The sequence below is a fragment of the Melozone crissalis genome, unplaced genomic scaffold, assembly GCF_028551555.1.
Source record: "Melozone crissalis strain CALT ecotype California unplaced genomic scaffold, PUWL_Pcris_2 ptg000018l_1, whole genome shotgun sequence".
NCBI classification, from domain to species: domain Eukaryota; kingdom Metazoa; phylum Chordata; class Aves; order Passeriformes; family Passerellidae; genus Melozone; species Melozone crissalis.
In genome coordinates this window covers 25,443,517-25,466,507 of record NW_026535796.1, presented here as the reverse complement: position 1 = coordinate 25,466,507, position 22,991 = coordinate 25,443,517, and the positions used below count along the sequence as shown (strand labels likewise).

At 35.5% G+C, this 22,991-nt stretch overlaps 2 protein-coding genes across 2 annotated transcripts in view; one reads left to right on the top strand and one right to left on the bottom strand.

Moving 5' to 3' along the window:
* Positions 1-22,991, top strand: part of CHRM5 (cholinergic receptor muscarinic 5) — a 45,710-nt gene that overhangs the window by 6,820 nt on the left and 15,899 nt on the right. The window lies entirely within an intron of this gene.
* The window catches only part of AVEN (apoptosis and caspase activation inhibitor), an 85,008-nt gene that overhangs the window by 53,991 nt on the left and 8,026 nt on the right, over positions 1-22,991 (bottom strand). The window contains exon 2 of the mRNA XM_054275544.1: positions 10,923-11,103. Coding sequence (XP_054131519.1) covers positions 10,923-11,103 — 181 coding nt within the window. The remainder of the gene's footprint in view (positions 1-10,922; positions 11,104-22,991) is intronic.

Below are 22,991 nucleotides of genomic sequence, written 5' to 3'. Positions count from 1 at the left end.
ACGTTCCCCTCTGCCCAGCTCTCAAGCCTGTCTAGGTCACACTGGATGGCAGCACAGCACTCTGGGGTATCAGTCACTCCCCACAGTTTGGTATTCTGTCCCTCCACGCAGGTCATTGATCAGTAAGTTCGAGAAGACCCAGTACCAAGCCCTGGGATGCAATGCCAGCTACAGCCCACTAGCTAGACTCCATGGCACTGATCACAACCCTCCAAGGTCTGCCATCCTGCCAGTTCTCAATCCACCTCTCCATTCACTCATCCAGCCTGCATTTCCTGAGTTTAACTCTGAGGATGCTATGGGACACATGTCAAAAGCCATGTCGAAGTCAAAGCAGACATGTTTAAATCAAGACTGACAAGAGCTTTTGACAGCAGCTGCAGTAAGAGATCTGCCTTAAGTCAAACAGTAACTAGTTCACAACTTGCTTTGATGACTGCTCATTTTATTCAGAAAAGTTCAGCCAATCACAAAGGGTTTCCTTGTCTTTGTAATCTATGAATTTTACTGGCTATGCTGGGGTTAGCCTTTCCTCTAAGATTTAGAGAACCTTGCTGACTATCTTTCAAGTCAGTAAGGAATTTGAGCTAGAGAAAAAACAAGAGCAAGTTTCCCTTTTTCAATTTTCACCCAAACTTTACTGAAACTGTTTTTTTAAATTATGCTTGCTATTTCACATGTTTTGCAAGTTAAAAAATGAAGGAACTACACTTGATCTTTCTTGGTAATTTTATCTCTAAAGTCTAAAAGCAAATAATGGCAAATATTATTTCATAAACAATTAAATTATATATGTTTTAAAAACATCTTGCAAGGAGAGGAGACAATGGAATAATTTCTAAGTTTAGTTGAGACCAGCTCTCAGAACAGAGCTGTTTTTTTCAATTCATGCTAAAATTTGGACCATGAATATTCTTTTCCCCTACTGAGCAAGTTTGTGAAAACAGGTCTTTAATTCCCACTCCCCATTTTGCATCCCCAATTGGTTCTACGGTTCACTTCCTCAGATTCCTAGTCACTGAAGCAGTAGAAAATGGTAGTATGTTAAAATACTTTAAAGAAGAAAAAATTGCAAATAGAAACCTCCAAAAGGACAAAAGACTCTTCGATTACTAAATGAGCAGACAAAAGAAAGTTCACATGCACTGAAACAGGTAAACTATTCTGAAGCACAGCACTAAACACAAATAATCACTAGGGTTTTTTTGTTGTTGAGTTGGGGTTTTTTAAACAAAAAGATAACATGACCAAATCAAACATTTTAGACATTTTAAAATGCTTTGTCTCTAGTTAAATGTTACTTTACACAGAGATATTTATAAAGACCAATTTTTTTTGACAAGCTAAACTATTCTTGTACGGTAAAGGTATGAGATCTGATGCTTTCAGATCATATTTCTACAAGTTAATTTAGTCATCTCATATTTGTAGGCAATTTTCCTCTAAGGGGCTAGATTATTCTTCCTGGAGATTTCTACTCCTCCTTCTTATTCTTCCTCCTCCTTTTTTTATAATCAAATACAGCTCAGAGAAATAAAATTGTCTGAGAGACAGAAATAAATAAAACTAAGAGTAGGGAAACAATTAATAAGGCATTATGAAAGGAATAACAAAAGAAACATAAAAGGGCCAGACAGAACCATGTGAAGTTACACAAAAGAAAATTTAAAGCAAGAAATGCTGTAGACACTTATTTGCATTAGAAAATTCACTTGTTATCAATATTCTAACTGCAAATGTACATTAAGATGAATGAGAAGTAGGCTTTAATCCAACTTAACCCAATACACATGCATGCTACCACCCTTACTATTATCAGTAGCAATTCTAGTATTTTACTGATTCTGAAAGATCTTTCCCTTCTCACCAGCTGCTCCATTTCATGTTCCTGCCAGCTTTTTTGCACCATTCATGCAGTCCAATCAGGCAATGAGATCCATATCTGGTGATGGGCCAAAATCCATAATATCACTGAAGTGTCTTTCAAACTTTTTTCTTTAGAAGAGGGGAGGTGATCTTAGTTTATTATCAAGGCTAGAAACAAAATATAAAGTAATTTCAAATTCTGTCATGCCAAATTCTATCTTCTATCAACTTTTGAAACATTAAGCCCACCTAGAAGGAAAAAAAACCAAACTAACAAGCCACCCTTGTAAGGAAGTCAGGGAAGAAGTGCTGTTTTCCATTAGAACCAGTTTGTGTATTTCCTTGGGCATTGGCAAGGTGACAATGAGCACAGCAAAGAGAGTATCTTTACCTGAATAATATAAATTGTATAGACTTGCTGTCTGGAACTGTTACTCTTACACCCCTAGCACTTTATTTATTAAAAAAAAAAAATCTAACTCAGATTACCTCCTATTACCAGTGAACTGTTAATTTATAACACTTGCCTTTCCAAAACTTCCTTTCTGCCAGCATTTTCCCAGCACAAGGTTTACTAAGTGTCTTGAATAAAGGCCACTGGCCTTTATGACAAAAAAAATCAATAGAATTATATCATGATTTTAAATCATTCCCATCTTGAAATAGTTCTTCCACCTTGCCCTGTTTTATTTCATATCAAGCTGATATACAATTTTCAGCAACACGTTTTCTGTATATTGAAGCACACATATATATTCAAAGAAACTCATATTATCACAGACAGTTTCCAGTTAACAGTTTAAAAAGAAGTAAAGAGATCACTTTTATAATCCAAATTATCTGCAGCATATTCAGAAATACCATGCTTTGTAAACTCAGACAATGAGTGTGTACTGTCAAAGGAAGGTCATCTGATTCACATTCCAGTAAAGGTTGAAAATTAGTCAGAATCAAAGAATATATAATTCTTCCCCACTTGCACCCTATTCTTAACCTCAAACATGACTTTTATTAAAAGAGTTTTTAGTTCACAATTTTACACATGCAAGGGCTTGGTTTGCAAGAAAGGACAACAAAGGAATACAAAGAATTCCCTTGAGGCTGGAATAGACAGTTAATACAACTCTTGTTTTAAAACAAGCTTTGGCAAGGCTCAATGTATCTTTGACATTCTTCAGGAAAATTAATCAAATCTAGACAAAAAACAAGCTGTTTCAGAAAAAAAAAATAAATAATCTTTGAAGTGCTAAGAAGAACCATCTTCCGATACAACACCAGAAACACTGATGATGCCACTTCCCTGATGAGCTGAGAGTGAACAATAAATAGGCAAGAGACCATAGAACAGATGAGGAACTAACAAGTGATTTGGACAAAAATATGAGGCAGGGGAAGGGTAAAGACAAAGCCTAGACTAGAAGTTGGATGTAGGAACCAGGAATTTTTGAGCAATAGGATGAGACCAAAGAAAAGAACAACCTCAAAATTAATAGGTGTGACTAAAGTACACTAAAACCAAAAGCATTAAAAGAAGAGCAGGACAAGGAGAGTCCAAGCCATCAAGACCAGATTTGAGGAGAAATTTCAGGATTACACATGGAATAAGAAGAAAGAAGGAGCTATAAATGAGATTAAGGAAGAAACAGGCACTCCATATCCTTTAGAACACTATCTTCTTCACAGCCCTTCTTTAACTCCAAAACTGATGCTTAGAAACAGCACTGTTCCTTGCAAATGAATTTCTGACACTATTTCTAGAATAGGTTTCCCCATCTCTTCTGATGGTGGTTCACATGCTGGCTGAGCTCAACACTTTGGAACATCAATCAATGAACAAGGAAACATTCCTATCATACTTATTTTGTTTGTTAACAGATACTAGGAATAAATGCACGCTTATGAGAAACAAAACAGCAAATGCAGTCTGGTTTCTACAATTAAACTAATCTGCTGCATCTGACAGTCTTATCATTTTTACCATAAACAAAAACTTCTAGCTTTAGAAAACTCTGTAGAATTTCTGTTTCTATTTTGTTTCTCTCTCTAATGTAAACTGCTGAGAGATGGAACAAAAATATTACGATTAAAACAAACACAGCTCTTCCAAATCAATCAACATCTTTTAGTATTACCACAGAAGTGATATCTATTAATGTCATCATTTGAAAAGAAACAGTACTTTATCAATAAGAAAAAAAATGTGTCTACTATAAAAAGTCTACAGTCTAATTCAGGTGATTTAACAGTGGTCAGAATTTAACAAAATCAAAATGTAAAGAGGAAACCAAAAGAAAAGAAAAATCAAATCAATCAAAAGTCCTACGCAGCAATAATGAAAATAAAAAAGTTTTAAAAGGCTCCAAGTAGGGAATGGAACAAAATAAATAAAAAGCAGTAAAAGAAGGAGAAAAGTGAACAAGAATGTCATGGCAATAACATGCTGAACTTTGGAAATGAATACTGGAATAAGAAACGTACAATCTTACTACCAATCTTAATACCAGAGTAATTCAGTTTTGGTGAGGGGATTTCAGTGGCGGAAATGTCAGAGATGATGTGGCAGAAACACAGCTGACCAAGATGAGGCCTAATCAGGAAGAACAGTTTTAGGGGCTTTGTAAAAACAAAGGAAATTATTAAACTAGAGAAACAGTCAATCAGGTGAATAGACATTTTTATCTACATCTCAAACCTACAAATTCAAGTAGTGTACATGAGAACAGCAAAACATGAATAAGAACAAATTGCTCCACATTTAAACAAACTGATTTGTGATTTCATACCAAAACATACTTCAACACAATTCAGCAGAATTTCCATCAATATAAAGTAGCAGCAAAAGATTAAGAACCCAGAGTTAGAGAAGGATATTGGCCAGAAAACCTTTTAAATCCAGAAATCTGAAACTTCACAAATAAATTACTGTACTCAAGATGTGAAAAGTTAAAAGAATGGGGAAAAGCTTACCGCATTGATTTTAATGGGAATAAAATTTAACCCCTTTAGTCTGTGAATCTTACTCTATTCAATTCTAAATCATAAAGCACCCAAATTTCTCTGAAATATTGAAACCATTCAGATTTTTTAAATTACTTACCAGTAATTATACAGTATTACCATTGATACTTAAAGCCACATAGCTCTAAGACATCAGAATGTTAAAATAAAGAGATGTTATCCTACATTTATATTCAAATCATGGAGTCACGTTATACTTCCACACTTCAATCATAGTTTGGGTTACATTTTAGATAAAACTTAGGAGGGATAAAGGCACAGATAGGAAAGCATACATAATGAGCACAGACTACCTATTACAGGAAAACACATTTATGAAGAAAATGTAATTAATACTTAAAATCTGGCACGTCTTATTTTTAGTTCAGACAAAGAAAAAAAAAGAAAAAAAGACAGCTTGGCTTGTCTGATTAGAAAAAAAAAAAAAAAAGAGATGAATTTCTGTAATGTTAGGAACAGTTTAGGAAGAAGCACTGAGCAGATGGAGAACCAGCTTTCACTGATGCCAAGTCCTGGGATCTCAATGCAAATCTTTATTGTGAAAGGGGTTTTTTCTGTTTGTTTGGGACAAGAAAAGGAGTACAGGAGAGACCATTTTTTTTTGTTGATTTCAGATGCCTACAGGTATATAAGCAAGAAGAAGTATCTCTTAGGTCTAGTAACAAGTCCAAAGTTGCAGACAGCCCTGTTGCAAATAAAGCAGATGCAAATGGAAATGAGACCACTTGGATATGAGCCCTCCACAGATGGGAAATGTTATCTACAAGAGGACCATCAAAAAGGAAATGAAAGTTCTGATGTGCTGAAATGGGGCTAGAAGGAAGAGCAGGATAGAAGAGCAGGTCATGGAAACTCAGAGAATGTTTAGGGAATGAGGTAGTGAAAAACAGAGAACATAAAGAAAGATGCAAGTAAAGCACATGCCCTACGTATTTACGTCAGGGTCGCACAAACTACAATATTTAAGTGACCTGTTACCAACCCTTAATGCAACAGTGCAATCACCTTTCAAAAATCAGTAACCTGGCACCTGTATCTTGAAGCTGATGATAAGTGATAAGAAGTAACCAATACTTCTGTGTTCCACACAGAGATCATGTCACTTGGGGAACAGTAAGAACATAGAAGTTTTGCATCAGTTGAACTTCTTGGCCAATTTCTGGCCAAGAAATAGCTGAGTTGTCAAGCAAGTACCACTGAAAAATGGGACACTGATATATACAGTAATCCAAATCACCCATGAGTTAAGCATTTCTGTAAAGAAAACCAATTTTCAGCTATTCTCTATAATTTGAAAACTCAAAGGGTTCTTATTTAGTACTTGAACTCTGCCCTGTTATTCCCATTCTTTTTGCTTGAGCAGAATTACCATTAAAAAAAAGAAAATTGATTTACTCTTCACTCAAATTCTTCTTTTTTCTCAAAAAAAAAAACCTTGGAAAACTCTCTACTTGAGATAGAAAAGTAAAACCTATTTTTAATGCAAGCCTCGCTCCACAAGTTTATCTGTTCAGGTTTTTCAAGATGGCCAAAGGTCTTTTGTGTACTTCAAATTCTCAAGCATGTACTGACCTTGCAAAAGACAAAAATGCAGCAATGCATTGCAATAGACATACCAAAATTAAACACAGACCCAAAAGAAAGAGGTTAAAAAAACAGATCAAGTGTTTAGGGAAGGGAATGTAACCGTTGCCTCAGAATCCTTATACCTATTGTTCATTATGATTATGCTCCAGTGACTGTTTTGATTTTTATTCTACATTTTTTATTGTATTTAACTGCTAGGTACCTAGAGAAATTATATGTATTATTATTATAAATTATATGTATTATTACAATATCAAAACCATTCTCCCAGTTTTATTTGAACTGCACAGCATTTCTCAATCTTTAATGCACCAGAATTATTCAGCCATGGCCTAAAAAACCAAATGTGAAAAATTCATGTCCAAAATGATATTTTTTCATCTTGATAATCATCATCTTGCAATCCAAGTATTGTTATTGAGGGTATGTATGTTGGCAATTTTTGGCTGGTTTACTGCTAATGCCTGTCACGTTTAAAGAAAAGTAATCAAGTGCCTGGATATGATCAGCTCTATAATGATATTTTAAAAATACATATTTTAAAGAATCTATTCACAGACAAAAATCTGATGAACAACCTTAGTCTACTGTAGGTCACTTAACCCTCATCTTTCAAATAATGAGGGCAGCTCTTCAAACATGGCAAGATTCTGCTCACAAAGTAAGGTTATCCTATCACTTCCACTTCTCTTGCTCTTTATGCTTCAACAGCATTTTTACTAAATTGATTCAAGACCCATTCCCTGAAGGCTTCACATGGGACTTGTATTTTATATCAGCTAAGCAACATGGAAAAGTTTGTTATATTCAAGACAATTAAAAATACAGGCATTTTAAAATGCTGAAAAAAGAAACATACTTAACAACTTAATCTGAACCCAGGATACCTATTTTACACAGAAATATAATAAGCCCTAACAAAGAAGCTCCATCAGGCCAGTGACATCAGCTGTTATCAAAGGCACCTGGCAGTTCTTAAGACTATTTTCAGCTGTCTTTTGAAGTATTCAGTAAGAAATTTTCATGGTCTATTTTCTGCTTCAGGTGGCTTTTCCTTACCTCCCCTTACCATCCCCTTGGAAAGGAACCAGAGAATGACTTGAACATTTTTGTGTGAAAGCACTTGAGAAACTGTAACCCCTTTCCCTCCCTGAATTAGTACCTTGAAATCAGACTGCACAGTGGTTTTGCATGAAAGAAGTATGTTCTGTGCATTTTGTGAAAAATCTGACCTGATCTAGCCAATTACAAGCTTCTAGAAATCTGAATTTGTACCTAATTTTTACAAGATCTGCTGAAGCTTAACAACCAGTCACCGCATCTACCGCCTCAGTGGTCTTCTGCATGCCATCCCAATGTGCAAGGCAACTGAATTAAGTTTCTTCCTACTTTCAGTTTTGAGTGAGAGTCAGATTTTCCACTGTAGAAGTCTGCATTTAACAGGCTTTAGGTAAAACACTGACCACAAATTGTTACCCTGCATATTTCTGCAGCCTCACCTATGGTGACATCCCTAACACAGTCGAAAACAATGGTCTGTCACTTTATATTGTTGAGTAACTTGAGTAGGAATTTGGGGATACTGACAGAGAATCTGGGGAGAAGATGGAAAAAACAGTTTATAATGGAGACCAGAACTGGAAGCTTGAAAGAATAAACTGGGGTTGATTAGAGAATGAAAGAAACTAAGAGGAAATAACAAGATGTGGTAGTGAATGAAACCAAATCAGCAATGCCAAGCAGAACAACCAAGACTTGGGGATCACCAGGACTGGTAAGAATTCTGCATCTGACAGAATTTGAAAAAATTGGATTTTAATAAACATATTTGGGAGGGAGCTGGCTCACAACAAGAGACTGAAAAAAGATCCACCAACAGAAATCAACAAACAGGAAAAACAACAGAAGGAAGGAAGAGTGAGAAGAATTAGTAGGCAGGCAAGGGCTGATAGAGGAGAAAGAACATGCAGTCAAGAGACAGTCTGGGACTAGTCAGGCCTAAATATCAGATTGAAAAGGCAGAGTCAATGCCACCTTAGAGACTGGCATGAAGCAGAGAAAGCTGGAACTATAAGTAAACACCTAAAAACACAGTGTTTGTTTTCAGAACCTATTGAAAGATAACATAAAACATCCTAAAGACTCTACATTCTCTGCAAGTATCTAAAAACTCTTTTCTCCTCCTGAGACTTCCACTTTCCACCTTCCCCTGCTAACAATAAAAATGCATAATTTTGTTCCTTTCTAAATTCAAGCAAGAGTAATATTTATGTATTAGATTTAAAAGCTCTAATGCTAATTATCAACACAACATCCATATCCTATAATATCTCATTTTCTATTTTTAGGTTGATTTTAAGTAAAGAATTACACACAGATGCACTTATAAATTATATTAAACAAATAAGTACCAAGCACTTTTAATTCCCCGGACATCAGCAATTCCTTCATTTAACTTTGTCACCAGCATTAATTCTGTCTTTATTACATTATCCCAAATTATTTTTTCTATGCTATCTCATTCAATTAACTGCATATTTTCTGGGATAAGACAAGTTTTATCTTGACAGATGACATTCTCTTTAGGACCCTGCATTCAACATTATAGAACCTAAGCATTACATAGGAGAACAGGTTTTTAATCTGAGCCTTTGCTAAAGAATTCTTAACTGGCTGTATTAATTACGTAGTTGAGCATTAATAGTAAATAACAAGAATCTAACAGTTTTTAAAGGTTTGGTATTAATTAAAAATTGGAAATTTAACTCCATTCCCTCTCCTGTACTCCCTAACTGCTTGTTGCAATTAAATTGAATTTATTCTGTATCTTCAGAATGCTGAACAGTAATATACTAACAACAGCAATTATCAAATAAAGCAGATGTGTGAGCTTCTTCTCAGACCACTACAAATAAATGACTGTATTCCCAGTTTTTACACATTAACCAAAGAAGCTAAAGAACAAAGAACACTGCTGAGACAAATTGCTTTTTTATGTCACTCCAAGAAATCTGCATTATTGTTTAGTTTTTTCTTCCTCCAAAAGAAAGTACTTTGTTCCACTGCAGTTTCTTATAGATTTATTTCACTCTAGAGAACAATAACAATATATCCTAAAATAAAGCACTCTCTAAATCAAAGATTTAGAATTAAGAAATAGGATGAATATATAAACACTACCTTCCAATATTATTATTTGAGGCATTAAGAGAATCTAAAGAGTAAAATAAATGGGGAGGTAATTTATGTGTTGAAGTATAACTCATGAAAAATACAAATTAAAAGAGCTAAAACATATTTTGTTATAGCCTCAGTTCAAAAGTACTATTCCTCAGAACATTTTAAAGATATTCTGTAGGCTAACTAGTGAGTTATTTAAAAGCTGAACCATGGAGACATGGCAGCTCAGGACAGGTCTCTTGCTTCAAAAAGTTTTTAATTACTATATCTACTTTGCTCCCCAGACTCTATTAGATACACATTTCTGAGATCCATACTTTGTGCCTTGACTCCAGCATTGTTCTCCGTGCAACACAAGATTCAGAGAAGTTAATACACATTTCACGATACTGTGATTAAAACCTGACAGCTTAGGCCCAAGTTTACAATGTTCATGTGAAACAGAACTTCAGAGATTGATTCTTGCACAAAGAAACAAATCTCTGTTCTTTGTTTCTTTACTGTAGATAACTTCTAACTTACCCTACCAAGCTGTGACTGAAAAATCCAATTATTTAGATTTGAGAGGTTGCAGAACTTCCAAGGTATTACAAAAACTGCCATAATACATTGTTTGCAGCTTTTTACTGAATGGTATTCCAACATAATGGCATATCAAGAGTTTCTGAAATAATTTTAGGTGACTGGTTTTAGTGTAACAACCCTATACTACTTATGTATGGCTGAATAACTCCAGCATCTAGTACAGACTGTCCCTCCACCCTCTCCTTTATTATCTCCTCTAAACAGGGGAAAACAACTGGTCATTATTTTCAAGGAGAGCAACACTTGCTATTCATGCACACATTTCTACAGTGCTGACCACAAATCTCAGTTGAAACAAACAAGAGCAAGCAGCTGCCTGTTTGTTGTCTTTTGTCGTACCAGCAACTATTTTTTTGTTTCCTGGAAAGCTACCTAATAACCAAGATCAGCAAGAATAAGCTCAGTGTTACCGGATGCTGCACACACTCAGCCCAATCTTTTGACCAGAATGCACTAGCCAGCATCCCTCTCTTACGCCCCATCTGTCACAGCTCCATGCAGACTGTAGGCTATGAGACTGCACCCAGGGAGAATTTCAACACCTAAAATACATAAATGGCAGGCTTACTGAGGCAGACAGAAATGGTATTCTAGCATGGAGCTTCATCATCAAGGACAACTGCCAGAAAAGTAGTCATGTCTCAAAATACAAAACTAAAAAGCCCTACAGATTGGAAAAAGCTTACCTGCTGAGCTAAGCAAAACACTGAAGTCTGTTCCTCTCTGTGACTCCCCAGCTTCATTCTGTCCCTCTTTTTCTGTATCCTCATAGCGGCTCCAGTTAGAAAATACCTTTCTTCTTGAATAGCATTTCACTTCTTCCTTCCCTTCTTCATGTAGTGATTCAGTATCATCATCCTCCTCCACCTGTGACATTCAAATGGACAGTTAAGCCATTGCAACTTAACAGCATTTTGTTCTGTATTTCAACAATCATTCATGCAAACAATACCAACCACAGAAATAAAACCCAGAAAGACAAATCCATCTGGATCCCCACATACATTTTAGCTGGTACTATCTTTGTGAACTGTATGTAATTCATCAAGAATGTAACTAAAAGTACTGAGTAAAGCTTCAGCTCCTACATGGGATCAAGCAGTGACACTGATTCAAGTTCCAGTGCTTTCCCTTCTATTCTGAAAATTCTTAATGACTTGAAAATAGCCTTCTTCCTAAAACTGAGAGCAATGCATATGGAGTGGAACTAAGAATTGAAACCAAGAGCCTCTGTCTCTGTCCAAGTGTTGCAGTGATACAGGTTTTAACTGAAAAAAAACCAATGTTTGTACAGTGGAATAGGAAAAGATACATTCTGCAGAAAAACATTTTGAAAATGGTGATTTATGTAAGAATTTCCATTATAATCAACTATAGAGTCAAGTAATATGGAAAAATTAATCAAATTTAATTTCCTTCATAAAAGCTATTTTATGGAAATACACATGAAAAAAATTAAATACACTGCTAGCAGTCAACCTACTAATCTTAACCTCTTAAGAAGTCCTAAGGTCAAAAGGAGAACTTATCGAAGAGTCAAGATAAAAGCAAAATAAGCAATTGCAACAAGTACTCAACAGCTGTGGAAAACCATCCCCTGTCTTGAATTCTATGTATGCAGCTCTCCTGGAGCTTGGGTTTTAGCTGAAATGACTGTTGCTTCACAAAAAGAAATATTTGCTTCCTGGAGGGAGGAGCACTCCACAGGCAAGAGATTAAATCTGTCACAATTACACAAATGCACTCTCAGGTGTCAAACAGATGACAAAAAGGGAAAATATTCTATGCATTCTCAGTGGTTCTGTGCAATTTTCAGGTAAATTCTCTTTTCTTTGTATTCATTAGATAAATACACTAAAATGGTTGTTGTAGGTAAACAGTTGGTTATGTGAACAAGTGGATGAAGTGACAATTACATTACTGGAAACTGAGGCAGAGCCATAATTTCCATACAACAAAAAACCAAAACCCACAAACCCAACTTAATACTTCTCCATTCTTCTCCATGAAATTAATGATTTGCTATAATCCAGCAAACCTAGTGAAATTCAGTGCCCAAAATAACTTGGAGCTGATACAATTCACAGGTCAAAGCAAGAACAGTGCTACAAAGATAGATCAGTTTTGTACTTTATTTTTAAGAAAAGATCAGAATCATCTTAAGCAGCTATAACATTATAGACAATTACTTCTTATAGACTTGTTTAAAGAATTCACTCCTTTCAGCTGTAAACATAAAATACCCAGGAGTACCACTCCCATAGTTCAACAAGTTTCCAGTTAACTAGTATGGATACAAATGTTTTCTCTTAAACCAGATTAAATTCTTTTTCACTTTCTGTTATTAGCTGCATATGTTATACAGTGCACCTCAAGAAAATTTCCCTTCTTAGAAGTGAAATAGTTAACTTCAAGAAATAGATCACAAATTCTCAGGAGCATTAACAGCAGCTGTGCAACCTGGTTGCGCAAGTACTGTCCTGAAGCTTACTGTTAAGACAAGTAAACTTCAAATAAAAACCTGCTTCCATTTCCAATAAATATTTAATGGAAAATCTTACATGATGCACCACCAAGCTACAAAACAAAACTGCAAATAATCACAATTGAATAGTCAACATTCAATTAATTTAAAGATGTGTTAAAATTTTCAAATACATTAAAAACTTATCAGTGAAACTTCAGAAAATAGTTTGCTTCTACCATCTCACGTGACAGCTACCAAGTAAGAACCCCAGGAACTCAGAAACATACACCTTAATCACCTTTCTCATAGCTGCCTATTCAGCTACACCATCTGCTACTAACATTGTCACCCCACCTTACTGAATATGAGTTGTAATCAGTACAGAGCAAACATCTGTCCTATGTGTAATGAAATAAACTAGCCTCTTGCCACATTGTCAAATCACAAAAGATACAAGCTGAAACAAATTCTAGAAGCCAACTCAGATATAACCTTTAAAAAGTATTACTCACGTAAGGCGAAAAACATGGGCCTTTAAATAAAGCTATCTACACGTTATTGCTCAGTGCTCTAACACCACATGACACCACAGGAGGTACAGCATCTAAGTGTGCAAAGCATGCAAAAATCCAGCTGAACAAAACCAGGAAACCTTCAGACTATTTTGCATATCAGAAGAATAAAAAAAAAAAAATGTGTGCAATACTCCATCCAAACACTAAAGCACTCAAACAACAGGGAAAGGGCCAAGCTCCCCTGCAGAGGAACTTGCACAATTTGTGGTCTTCTGCCAAGCAATGCATTTTTATCCTTTATGAGAGCCTGTGACTGCACTTTACTTCTAAAGGAAAGCTAAGTGCATAGTACAAATGACCACAATCTGCAGTCTAACAGAGAAAAAAAATACTTTAGTACAATAATTTTGCATACAGGGTTGGGGACAGCATGGCATTGAGAAAATATCAGAAAGTGGGCTTTTTGTTTGACTTTTCTTACAGATAAGAACACATTGATGCACGTGGTTCAGGAATGAAGGTGTTTAAATGAAGTAAACATTGCTCTGAACAAGTAATTTCCCCTGGGGTCATCCTTCTGCACTTTCCTGGATCCCAGAGTGGTTTGGATCAAAGTACACAATGGAGAAAGTGCAACAGTGACCTCTTGCATCCCACTTCAATTACTCAACCACTATTCACTGAAAGGGCAATCAGTCCTGGCATGTTAAGTACATGGGTTCAAGCACTCAACAAGAATTGTTGGGCTCACAGCCCTTTAACAAAACAAAACTCAAAGTGCATTAAAAGTCAGGGCTTCCATTAAGACTTTCTAAAACTGTACTTACTATCCTTAGGAAGCCACAGGAGCTAGAGCTTATAGCCTTCTTCCTGTTCAATTCTGGTTACACTGCAGGAAAAAAATTAGAACTCTGCATCTTTGTCAGTACTTAGAATACTGTACTTATTCTACAGTAACAGAACCATCAGACATTCAGCTTACCTTTCCTTGGACCAACTGCTGTTCCCTATCATGTAGGTATCATGCATTACTAGATTCCCATTCTTATTTATTTTGCAGCATTCCTCCCAGTTCTCTTCCCAATATGTCACTTTACAGTATGTAAACTTCATTTGAGCTTTTTTGTTAATCTCTTAGAAAGAGCATAGCTATTTGACTTCTTCACTTCCTTCCCAAATTATCTTTAGAAACTCTTCAAAATTATATTGATCAAGTGCTACTTTTGCCCTTTGCTACCTAATCTCTGTATTACTGTTTTGAATTATAGCTACATATTCACATTTCCTTATTCTTTTCCATTCTTTATTAGGGACACTCACCTACAATACCCCAGACTTCATATATATCCACTCAGAGTCACAAAAACCAGTCAGTGTCATACGGGGATCCCTGCATATTCATGGACACCCATAACCACTGTCTATTCCCTACATTTGCTGCTCTCACAACAAGCAACAGCATTCACCAACTCCTTAAATAAACTTCTGTCTTGATTCCCTCTTCCCTTCATAGAAACTGCTGTACAGCTGTGGTCAAGTGCAAGGACATTCAAACTTACCTAGATGTCTCAAACCCATTTTCTCTTCTCATCAGGGTAAAAGGCTAGCAAGAAAAAATAAAATATTCTCTGGGTTGAATCTGATCCAGATTATCAGCTGCATCATGAATAAGCACATATCTTTTTTTTTCTTATTTATTTTTAAAATACTAAGGTGTATATATGCAGAGACAATCTTTTGGTTGTCATTCTAACTTTGGCAGCATCTGTTAAGGCCAAATTTTCACAGAAGGGACTTCAAAGTCAAATGGTCAAAAAACCACTTAAAATTAAGCAGCAAAGCCATTCAGGATCTCTACACCTTAAATTGTTTCACAGAACAGAAGTCTGTATATGGAGACTTGTATGCATGTAAGTTAGTAAGACAGTTTGGCTGATATTGAGTTCTTAGGGGTTCCTCTGGGCAGACCAAAGTGGAAATGTTAAAGACTTACTCTTTAATGTTAGAGACACTCACTCATTAATGACTTAAATTGCTCTTGGAAAGACATACTTGCTTTAAATTTCATGGCTCAAAGTTTTTGGTAGTGTAACCAAACAGGAGCAATTGGACTACACCAGGAATTATCTTAGTACATTACAGATACAACACAATCTCCAAAAGAATTCCTTTTTTAGCAACAGTGCTCATTACATGCACTTTATTTATATTTAAAACTAAAAAGGTACAGGAGAATTCCCTGACAGCTTAATTTATGTATTACTATGATTGATAGGCTAATACCTCATGACAGCTATATATAGCATAAAAATCTTCAAAAGTGTTCTTATTTTATACATTTAACTAATTAACCCCTATATATATATATATATATATATATATATATATCCCTCTTTTTGTAAGCAATTACTTGACAAAGGAATGCATCATCTGGTTTATTGTGGTGGAAATTTAACAGACTCTCTAAATAATGAACTGTATGGTATACTAAAGAAAAACAGACTACATTTAGAACAATGGCAAATGGAAGCAGAACTTGCTGTTCAGCTGCACCAAAACCCCACCTCCTAAAATATTCTTTGTACTCTAAATTTTTAACATGATCAAGGACCCGGGCTACAAGGTGTCCTGCATCTTTCTCACAAATCATTAACATTTCCACTAGCTAAAGTCATATTCTGTTCAAATCTTATGCCTCACTGAATTGAAATGAGAACTATTAGGAGCTAAATATCTCCTTTACATTCACTGATACAAAGAAAAAGAAAAAGCCCCACAGGCAAACAGCTTGGTTTGTTTGCAACTACGGATTTAAATGGCAGACCACCTTCTCTTTCAAAGACCTAGAAAAGAATCCATAAATCCTGATGCTCACTCTTCACTGCCCTCTCAGAAGTATCTCCATGACCTGCTAGTACATGATTAGCACATGGTCCTTTGAATGAGAGCCTTACAGAGACAAAATGAACCAATCTAATACATGCTGCTCAAATTTCACACTGTAGCTTTCACAGACCCAGTTTGAAAACTGTTGACTTGTAGATAAATTAAACTTAATAACCATGCACTGTAGGTTAGCAAGACTTTGTTCTTGGCAAAGTCTGCCAAGTAATTATTTATTTCAGAAAGTGCATATTCAAGAATGCTGCTCATTAGATACAGGATTTTCCAAACTACAAAGCCACTAGCTAAAATTTCACTCTACTGATTAAGATTAAAATTCCAAACTGAAGGATGCTTGATGGGGTATGTTGTGAGAACAGCACCATTATAAATTCAGTACTCATTCTACACTAACTGGAAAATTTGGAAGAGTATCAACAAGTTGCATTAACTGCAGAAGAAGCCCTCTGCCTCTTTTCCCCAAGGCTGTCCCATGCTGTGAGCAAAGAGTCTGTAGGAAGTTTGTCCAGCTGCTGTCTATAGATAATGAGACTTTTGATTTTCTAAACTCGCCACACTAATACATTTCCACCAACAGAAATTCAACTGTATTTTTTCTTTAACTCAGTGGAAATGATTTTATGAAAGTTACTGGCAACTATGTAAACCTATCAAGCAATTCATACAAAATTATCATATGGACCTGTATAAAACCTAGCAGCTCTTCTACCTTCGAATTGTCAGTAACTTTAAAAAGCTGATTTTTTGTCTTACAAACATCAGTCAAAAATATGAGTGCAAACATAAAATGGGAGCCTTTGTCTTCACAGAATTAAAAGGTTTCAAGAAAACCTTACAAAGTACATTGCCAGAAAGGTTACAGCATTTTCAGTAAGATTACTGATTATTCCTAAGTATAGGCTTTACTTGGCAAAAACCAGAAGTTTATATATTGCATACATATGGATCCACATATGTGAATGTTGCATGTCTTATTTCAAAACCAAGTTACACTTTGTATTCTGGAGTGGTAAAGGAAATCTTCTGGAGAAAGATAATTGTTTTTACCAAATCTGCTGTTCCTAAAAAGAAGTTTCCTAAACTGCATTAGAGACTGACAATATCCTGAAACTGTTTCAATTCTTGAGTTAATGTCACAGTATTATAGAGTAATCCCAACTGAAAGGGATTGCAAGAGGTCATCTTGTCCAAATGCCTACTCAAAAGAAGGTCAAAAATGAAATCAGACCATGTAGGTTGGGGCTTTGTCTACTCAGGGCTTGAAAACCTCCAGCAGCCTACTTAATCCCCAGTATTTCATTTTGCTGTTTTATTCCAGCACTTCTAAAATTGCAAAAGCAGTTGTATTAACAGCTTTAACAAGAACTTGTAAAGAACACACATGAGGAGTTCTGTAACATCAAGAAAGCAAAATTTATTGAGGGGAAATATTCACCTCAACACTTAAATAAGTGATGTTTTAAAAGATACTGCTATTTTACTAGTTTTCATGAGGCAATGGGTAAGAGAGCCTCTCTCAATAAACATTTCTGTTATAAACTTCTACATATTGAAAAGCTTTGTAGTTCTGCAACTGTATAAACGATGAAGTAAAAGCACAACAAATTATGAAAAAAGCTCAGCTAAAGCATCCATCTGCAGAACAGAGAAAAATTTGACTTTAACTCACAGGATTTATTTCATAAACTTGGAACAAAGTTTGCTCAAAAGAGCAAGATTTGCAGAAGACCTTAGTTATATTGACAAGTCTAATGTTTATTTAACAATCCCTACATGCACACAGCTTTAGAACAAAGCCAACAAAAATCCAGCAACTGTACCAAGATCAAAAACAAGAAGAAGAAGCTTCAGGGTTTCTCATGCAAGGAGAAGTACAGGACAAAGTTTCTCAACAGATCTATTTTTTTCCACAATGAAAATAAAAAAAAAAAAAGAAACAACCCCCGAAAAAAACCACTCAAAAGATTTCTGCTTTGCTATACTACACATGAAAGGAAACTTCCAAAGTTTACATTTTAATAACAACAAAACAATCTTTAAATTCAAAAAAAATTGATAAGAGATACTAAGAAGTTAAAAGTTTAGGGCTTTTTAAAATGCACCTATTTTGTAAAAAATAAAGCACATAGAAGTAAAACATTCTTTCTCTATATATTTCAAAACATAGAAATAGCTTAGTGATAGTCACCCACACTGTTCAATTTTCAATTGTTATAGCATTAAAGAAGAAAAAATTTTGCAAGACACCAAACAGAACAGGATTGTTTGAAATGGTAGCCCTAAACTGATGGAAACTTAATCAATACTTTCCTTCTCTTTTCTACTTGTAACCTTCTGCCAGCTTCAGTTCCTTTGTCAGTTCACAGCAGAATCAGACAAGCACAAGTAATGGTTAGGCTGGAAGCATGCCATGAAACATGGGAACTGGGAAGCAGGTCCTTCCTTCATATCTGGCAGCAATCATCTGCTAGATTGTCTAAGTGTACTCATAAGCCATATCCTTCGTTTTAATTTCCTGCAATGTTGAACTCCTTTTTCTAAAATAAATTTTATTTTCTCTTCCCAGTAAAGACTCACAGATTCTCCACTACTAGTCCTACTCACATAATACATGTGGACACAGGGGTGTCCTTTGTCAAAGTCATACAGTTTTAGAGAAATCCTTTGCAAGAAATATTTATGTTGCTTGATAAAATTTTTAACAAACTTCAGAACATTTGCCATACGTGACTGCTTTTAGACCCCTTTTTCAGTTAAGGTTTTAAAGTAGTCATTCAGATGTGTAAGGCATCATTTTACAGGTTCTACATACAAGTACTGGTGTTTGGTTCACAGTGGGAAATTCTATCCTGATTTTAAATTAAAGTTGCCAACATCTGTCACTTTTTGAGATCAACCATCACACAATAATGGCTTATTCCAAACATATAAATATTTACATAATGAAAACTAAAGCTGCAAAAGGAGACACTTTACCAACTTGAAGCCCTATAAAAGTCCTGTATAAGAAATTCCAGGTAACAGCATTTTGTTTTCCTCCCCTTTCACTATATCTGCAACATTGTCAGTAGCATAGCTGCTACATTTCTCACCTTTCATCACTAATGTATTACCATTTCATAAATATAAATTCACATGTTACCAAAAAACCTCACATCTCTATTACTCTTCTATCAACAAACCAGCAGACCCAGCCATGATGCATTTTGTAAATTGAATTCCATTATTACATTTACAGCATGGCATGTTCAAGCACAAAAACTTGAGTTACAAATAGCCTGATTTGACAATATTTTCAGTAAGGGGAGTAAAAAAAAAACTTTTTAGGACCAACAACGAGTCACACAGTAAATCAATGAACAGTAAGCTATTAAAAAGATACTAAGGATAAAAAGCAGTTTGTCTGATGTGCAAACAAAATACCTAATTATGACCCAGAATGCAAAATCCCATATGAAGAAACAAACAAGCAGGATAGCTATATTGAATTAGATTAATTATAAAAATAAGTGAGTCATGCTAAAAAATAACCATGTACTACAGCAATGCTACATCAAAAAAGATGCTATCTTTGACTCACAGAGTTTTAAACAGCATTTCCAAGACCAATACTACAAGGAATTTCTTTCTTTATATAGTGGAAAACCAGAAAAGATGCAGAGAGTACTAACTCCCCACTTGACAGACACCAAAACCTTCCTTCTTCCTTGTGTCATAAATTACATGAGAAATGTATAGGCTAATCCATTTTCTTAGGTATCTGCAAACCAGTCAGCTCAGTGATACAGGGAAAGGAGAAATTAGTGAAATAGTAATTCATCAAGGTTATGAATCTAAGAGATTGTAATCCCTGCCTCACAGTCAAGGCAGGATCTCCCTGACAGAATACCCCAGTGGTGAAAAAAACCCAGCTACTTACACCCTCCATTATTCATTTGCCTTGCACAAGTCAGTAGCACCGTTCCTAGAACAAACTCAGCTGAAAAAGAATTGATCAACTGGAGTTCTCTCAGGCACTGCGCAAGGTGTTGTCCCATAATGTAGCAAATTATGGCCAAATGTCTGATTTGTGTGGGTTTGCCTTTGAAAGTGATAGACTTGTGTTGAATCCACATGCACTGTAATTTAAAATACAGCTGTATTATGCACAATGCATCTCTACCATGCTGCCCCAAAACAAAAGGCAGCTACACACCACACACCCCATTTTCAAGTCCCTTCAATAGGATAACTCAAAGATGGTAAAGGCAGTAGTATCCCAGAGCATGCTCTCCAACTCCTATACCACAGTCTGAGAATTAATGATAAGTGTGTTTGGGGACTGTGTCTATACATCAATGACAAAAGGTGTAGAGACATCACACTGTCTTGACTCAGGTAAGTCAGAAGCAGAATTATTTATCACCAATGTGTGGCATGCACTTGGTCTCAAAGTTGTGCATTTTGGACAGAAACAACATTTTCTCCAGCAAAAATAGTTCTGCTTGTCCTGCAATGAACTGAGAATAGATGGGGACTGAGGCAAAAGAGAGTGGAGTGCCAAATCAAAGCGATGTGTGAATAAATACAATCCGTGTTTCTTCAGCTATTGCGCAACAACAGCATTTTATCCAGAAGGTGGAAATAAATTCAATTCCCTTTTCTACACAAATGCATCCCAAGTTGCACCTCCCACTTCCCATGAGAATACAGTGGTTTTACACACTGGAGTGGGAGATCTAGCCTCTTTCCTCAGCCAGATCTATTCTACTTTATACAGCACCTGGACACTCCCAGCAGGAGAACTCGAGAAGCTGCTGGCCTATGTGTCCTGCAGATGCACAATCACCACACACATTAAAAACAAAACAAGAGAACAAAAATGTAACACTTAATGTCAGTCTTTCATTCCTACTCTCTTCATGACAATACCCTCATGTTTGTACATAAAGTACAAAGGATCTGAAAAAAACTGAAGGAAATTGAGGGAATTGAGGAAAATTCAGATTAAAAATTATTTCAAGTTCATTGGCAGGTCACTTATCTAAGAAGTGAAAAAAGCTTCACTGCACTTTGTATTTGAAACTGGGAAGAAAACAGATCGCAGATTGAACTTTTTTCCACGTCCTCAAATCCTTCGCCTCAGTAGGCATTGCAGACTGAAACTTTTCCATCGTGCACTCTCTGTATCCAACATGGGCTCTGTATCCCCTGCCTGCCTTTTTACCAGAGAAAGACAGTGCTAATGGCTCTGTAACATTACCCACAACTGTTTCTAACGTAAACTGACACACACAAGGATGATTTTGCCATATATTTTGAAAGAGCTGAAAATAATACTTTACCTTATTAAGAGAGGTTTTATTCTGCATCACAACCAGTATTTTCCGGGGCTAACAAAGAATACAATAAGGCAAGAAAATAAACAAATACTGATAAGGTCATCAGTCTGTTTTGCTGTCTCACAGAAAATAATTAAACCACTTTTCACTATACTTCCTCCTTCAGGGTTTCATGTAATTTAAATAGATTTTTTTTCTCCTTTCAATTATTCAACAGAAAACAAGCATTTGTAACAATCATTTAACTGCAATTCCTGGCAGCCAGCTTAAACAAGTCAGTATAGATATTTGCAAATCATTTTGTTTTTATGCACTATGTTTTCCAGACTACACCTGATAAAACGCAAAGACAAAACAAAAATCTTGATATTTAATATTTTGTGTATTGCACTTTCTGATTTGTCAACAGTATTAATACAAGATCAAATTGTATTGTTAAACATTCAATCTATTCCATCATTACAGTGACACATACCAGAGTAAGCTAAAAATTATTTCTGTAAAAGTATTAATGGAGAAGAGGTGACATATTTGTTTGTATGTTCACAGTATTTTCATATTGATATAGTGACCTGTTGATGAATTTGTAGTGAGCCTTCAGTGATTTTTTCATTGTTGCCTCTCAGAAACAATTTACTTTCTTATTGTTCACCTAGGCATCAGAATTCTTCCAGTACAAATTCAAGTTTCTACTATAAACAATTTTTTTAAACTTGAGGAAAAAAGGAAAAAGCTAAAGCTTTTTTGGTTTTCTTTTTTCCCTTTAGACTGAGGAAGGAAGAGACTTGACCCAAAGGTTCTTTCTTGAAAAGAAAAAAAAATATCCCTACAAAGAGTAATCCTCTTCACTAGTTTGCTTTATTGGTGACCTTTAGAGAGATCTACCAAAGCTGAAGAGAAGCTTAATTAGCAGAAAGGGCAGCTGAGAGAACAGGTAGCATGAAGAAAAAGCTTCTAGTCTTTATTGTACGGGATGAGAATTTTTGAAAGAGGGATGAAATACTAAGACTGGTTCATAAATGTTGGATACTGGAACTCAGCACTCTGAGTTAGCTAAAGATAGTATTAGCCAAGAGAGAGATCTGATTCTGAAATCAATGTTTTGCCTAACAGGAATGATGCTCCAGTTAAAGGCAAAAAACGTTTCATCACGAACACAAGAGACTTGCTCTTGACGTTTCTACATCAAATTGTTACTGCTTCAAGAGTCACAAAGTATGGTTCTAAAGCTTTCTTAACAACTCCAGCAGCAAAAAATATTTCTCTCTCCTTGATTTTTAAAATCTGTTATGGGTAATTCAAACAGATTGGTCATGTGACTATAACCTGGTATAACCAAAGATTCCTCTCTGAAAAGCATTACTACAGTTGCAGAATACCAGCATGAAAAACCAGAAGAAGTCTAGATCCTGAAAAGTTCTTATGTCCAAACCTATTTACAGCTGAAGACAAGAGCATGCCTCATATCTAGTAACATCTGTAAAAAGCCTAACATTAAAAAAGGCTCAAACAATTCTACACAAACAGAACAAAACTTACCAAGTGGTA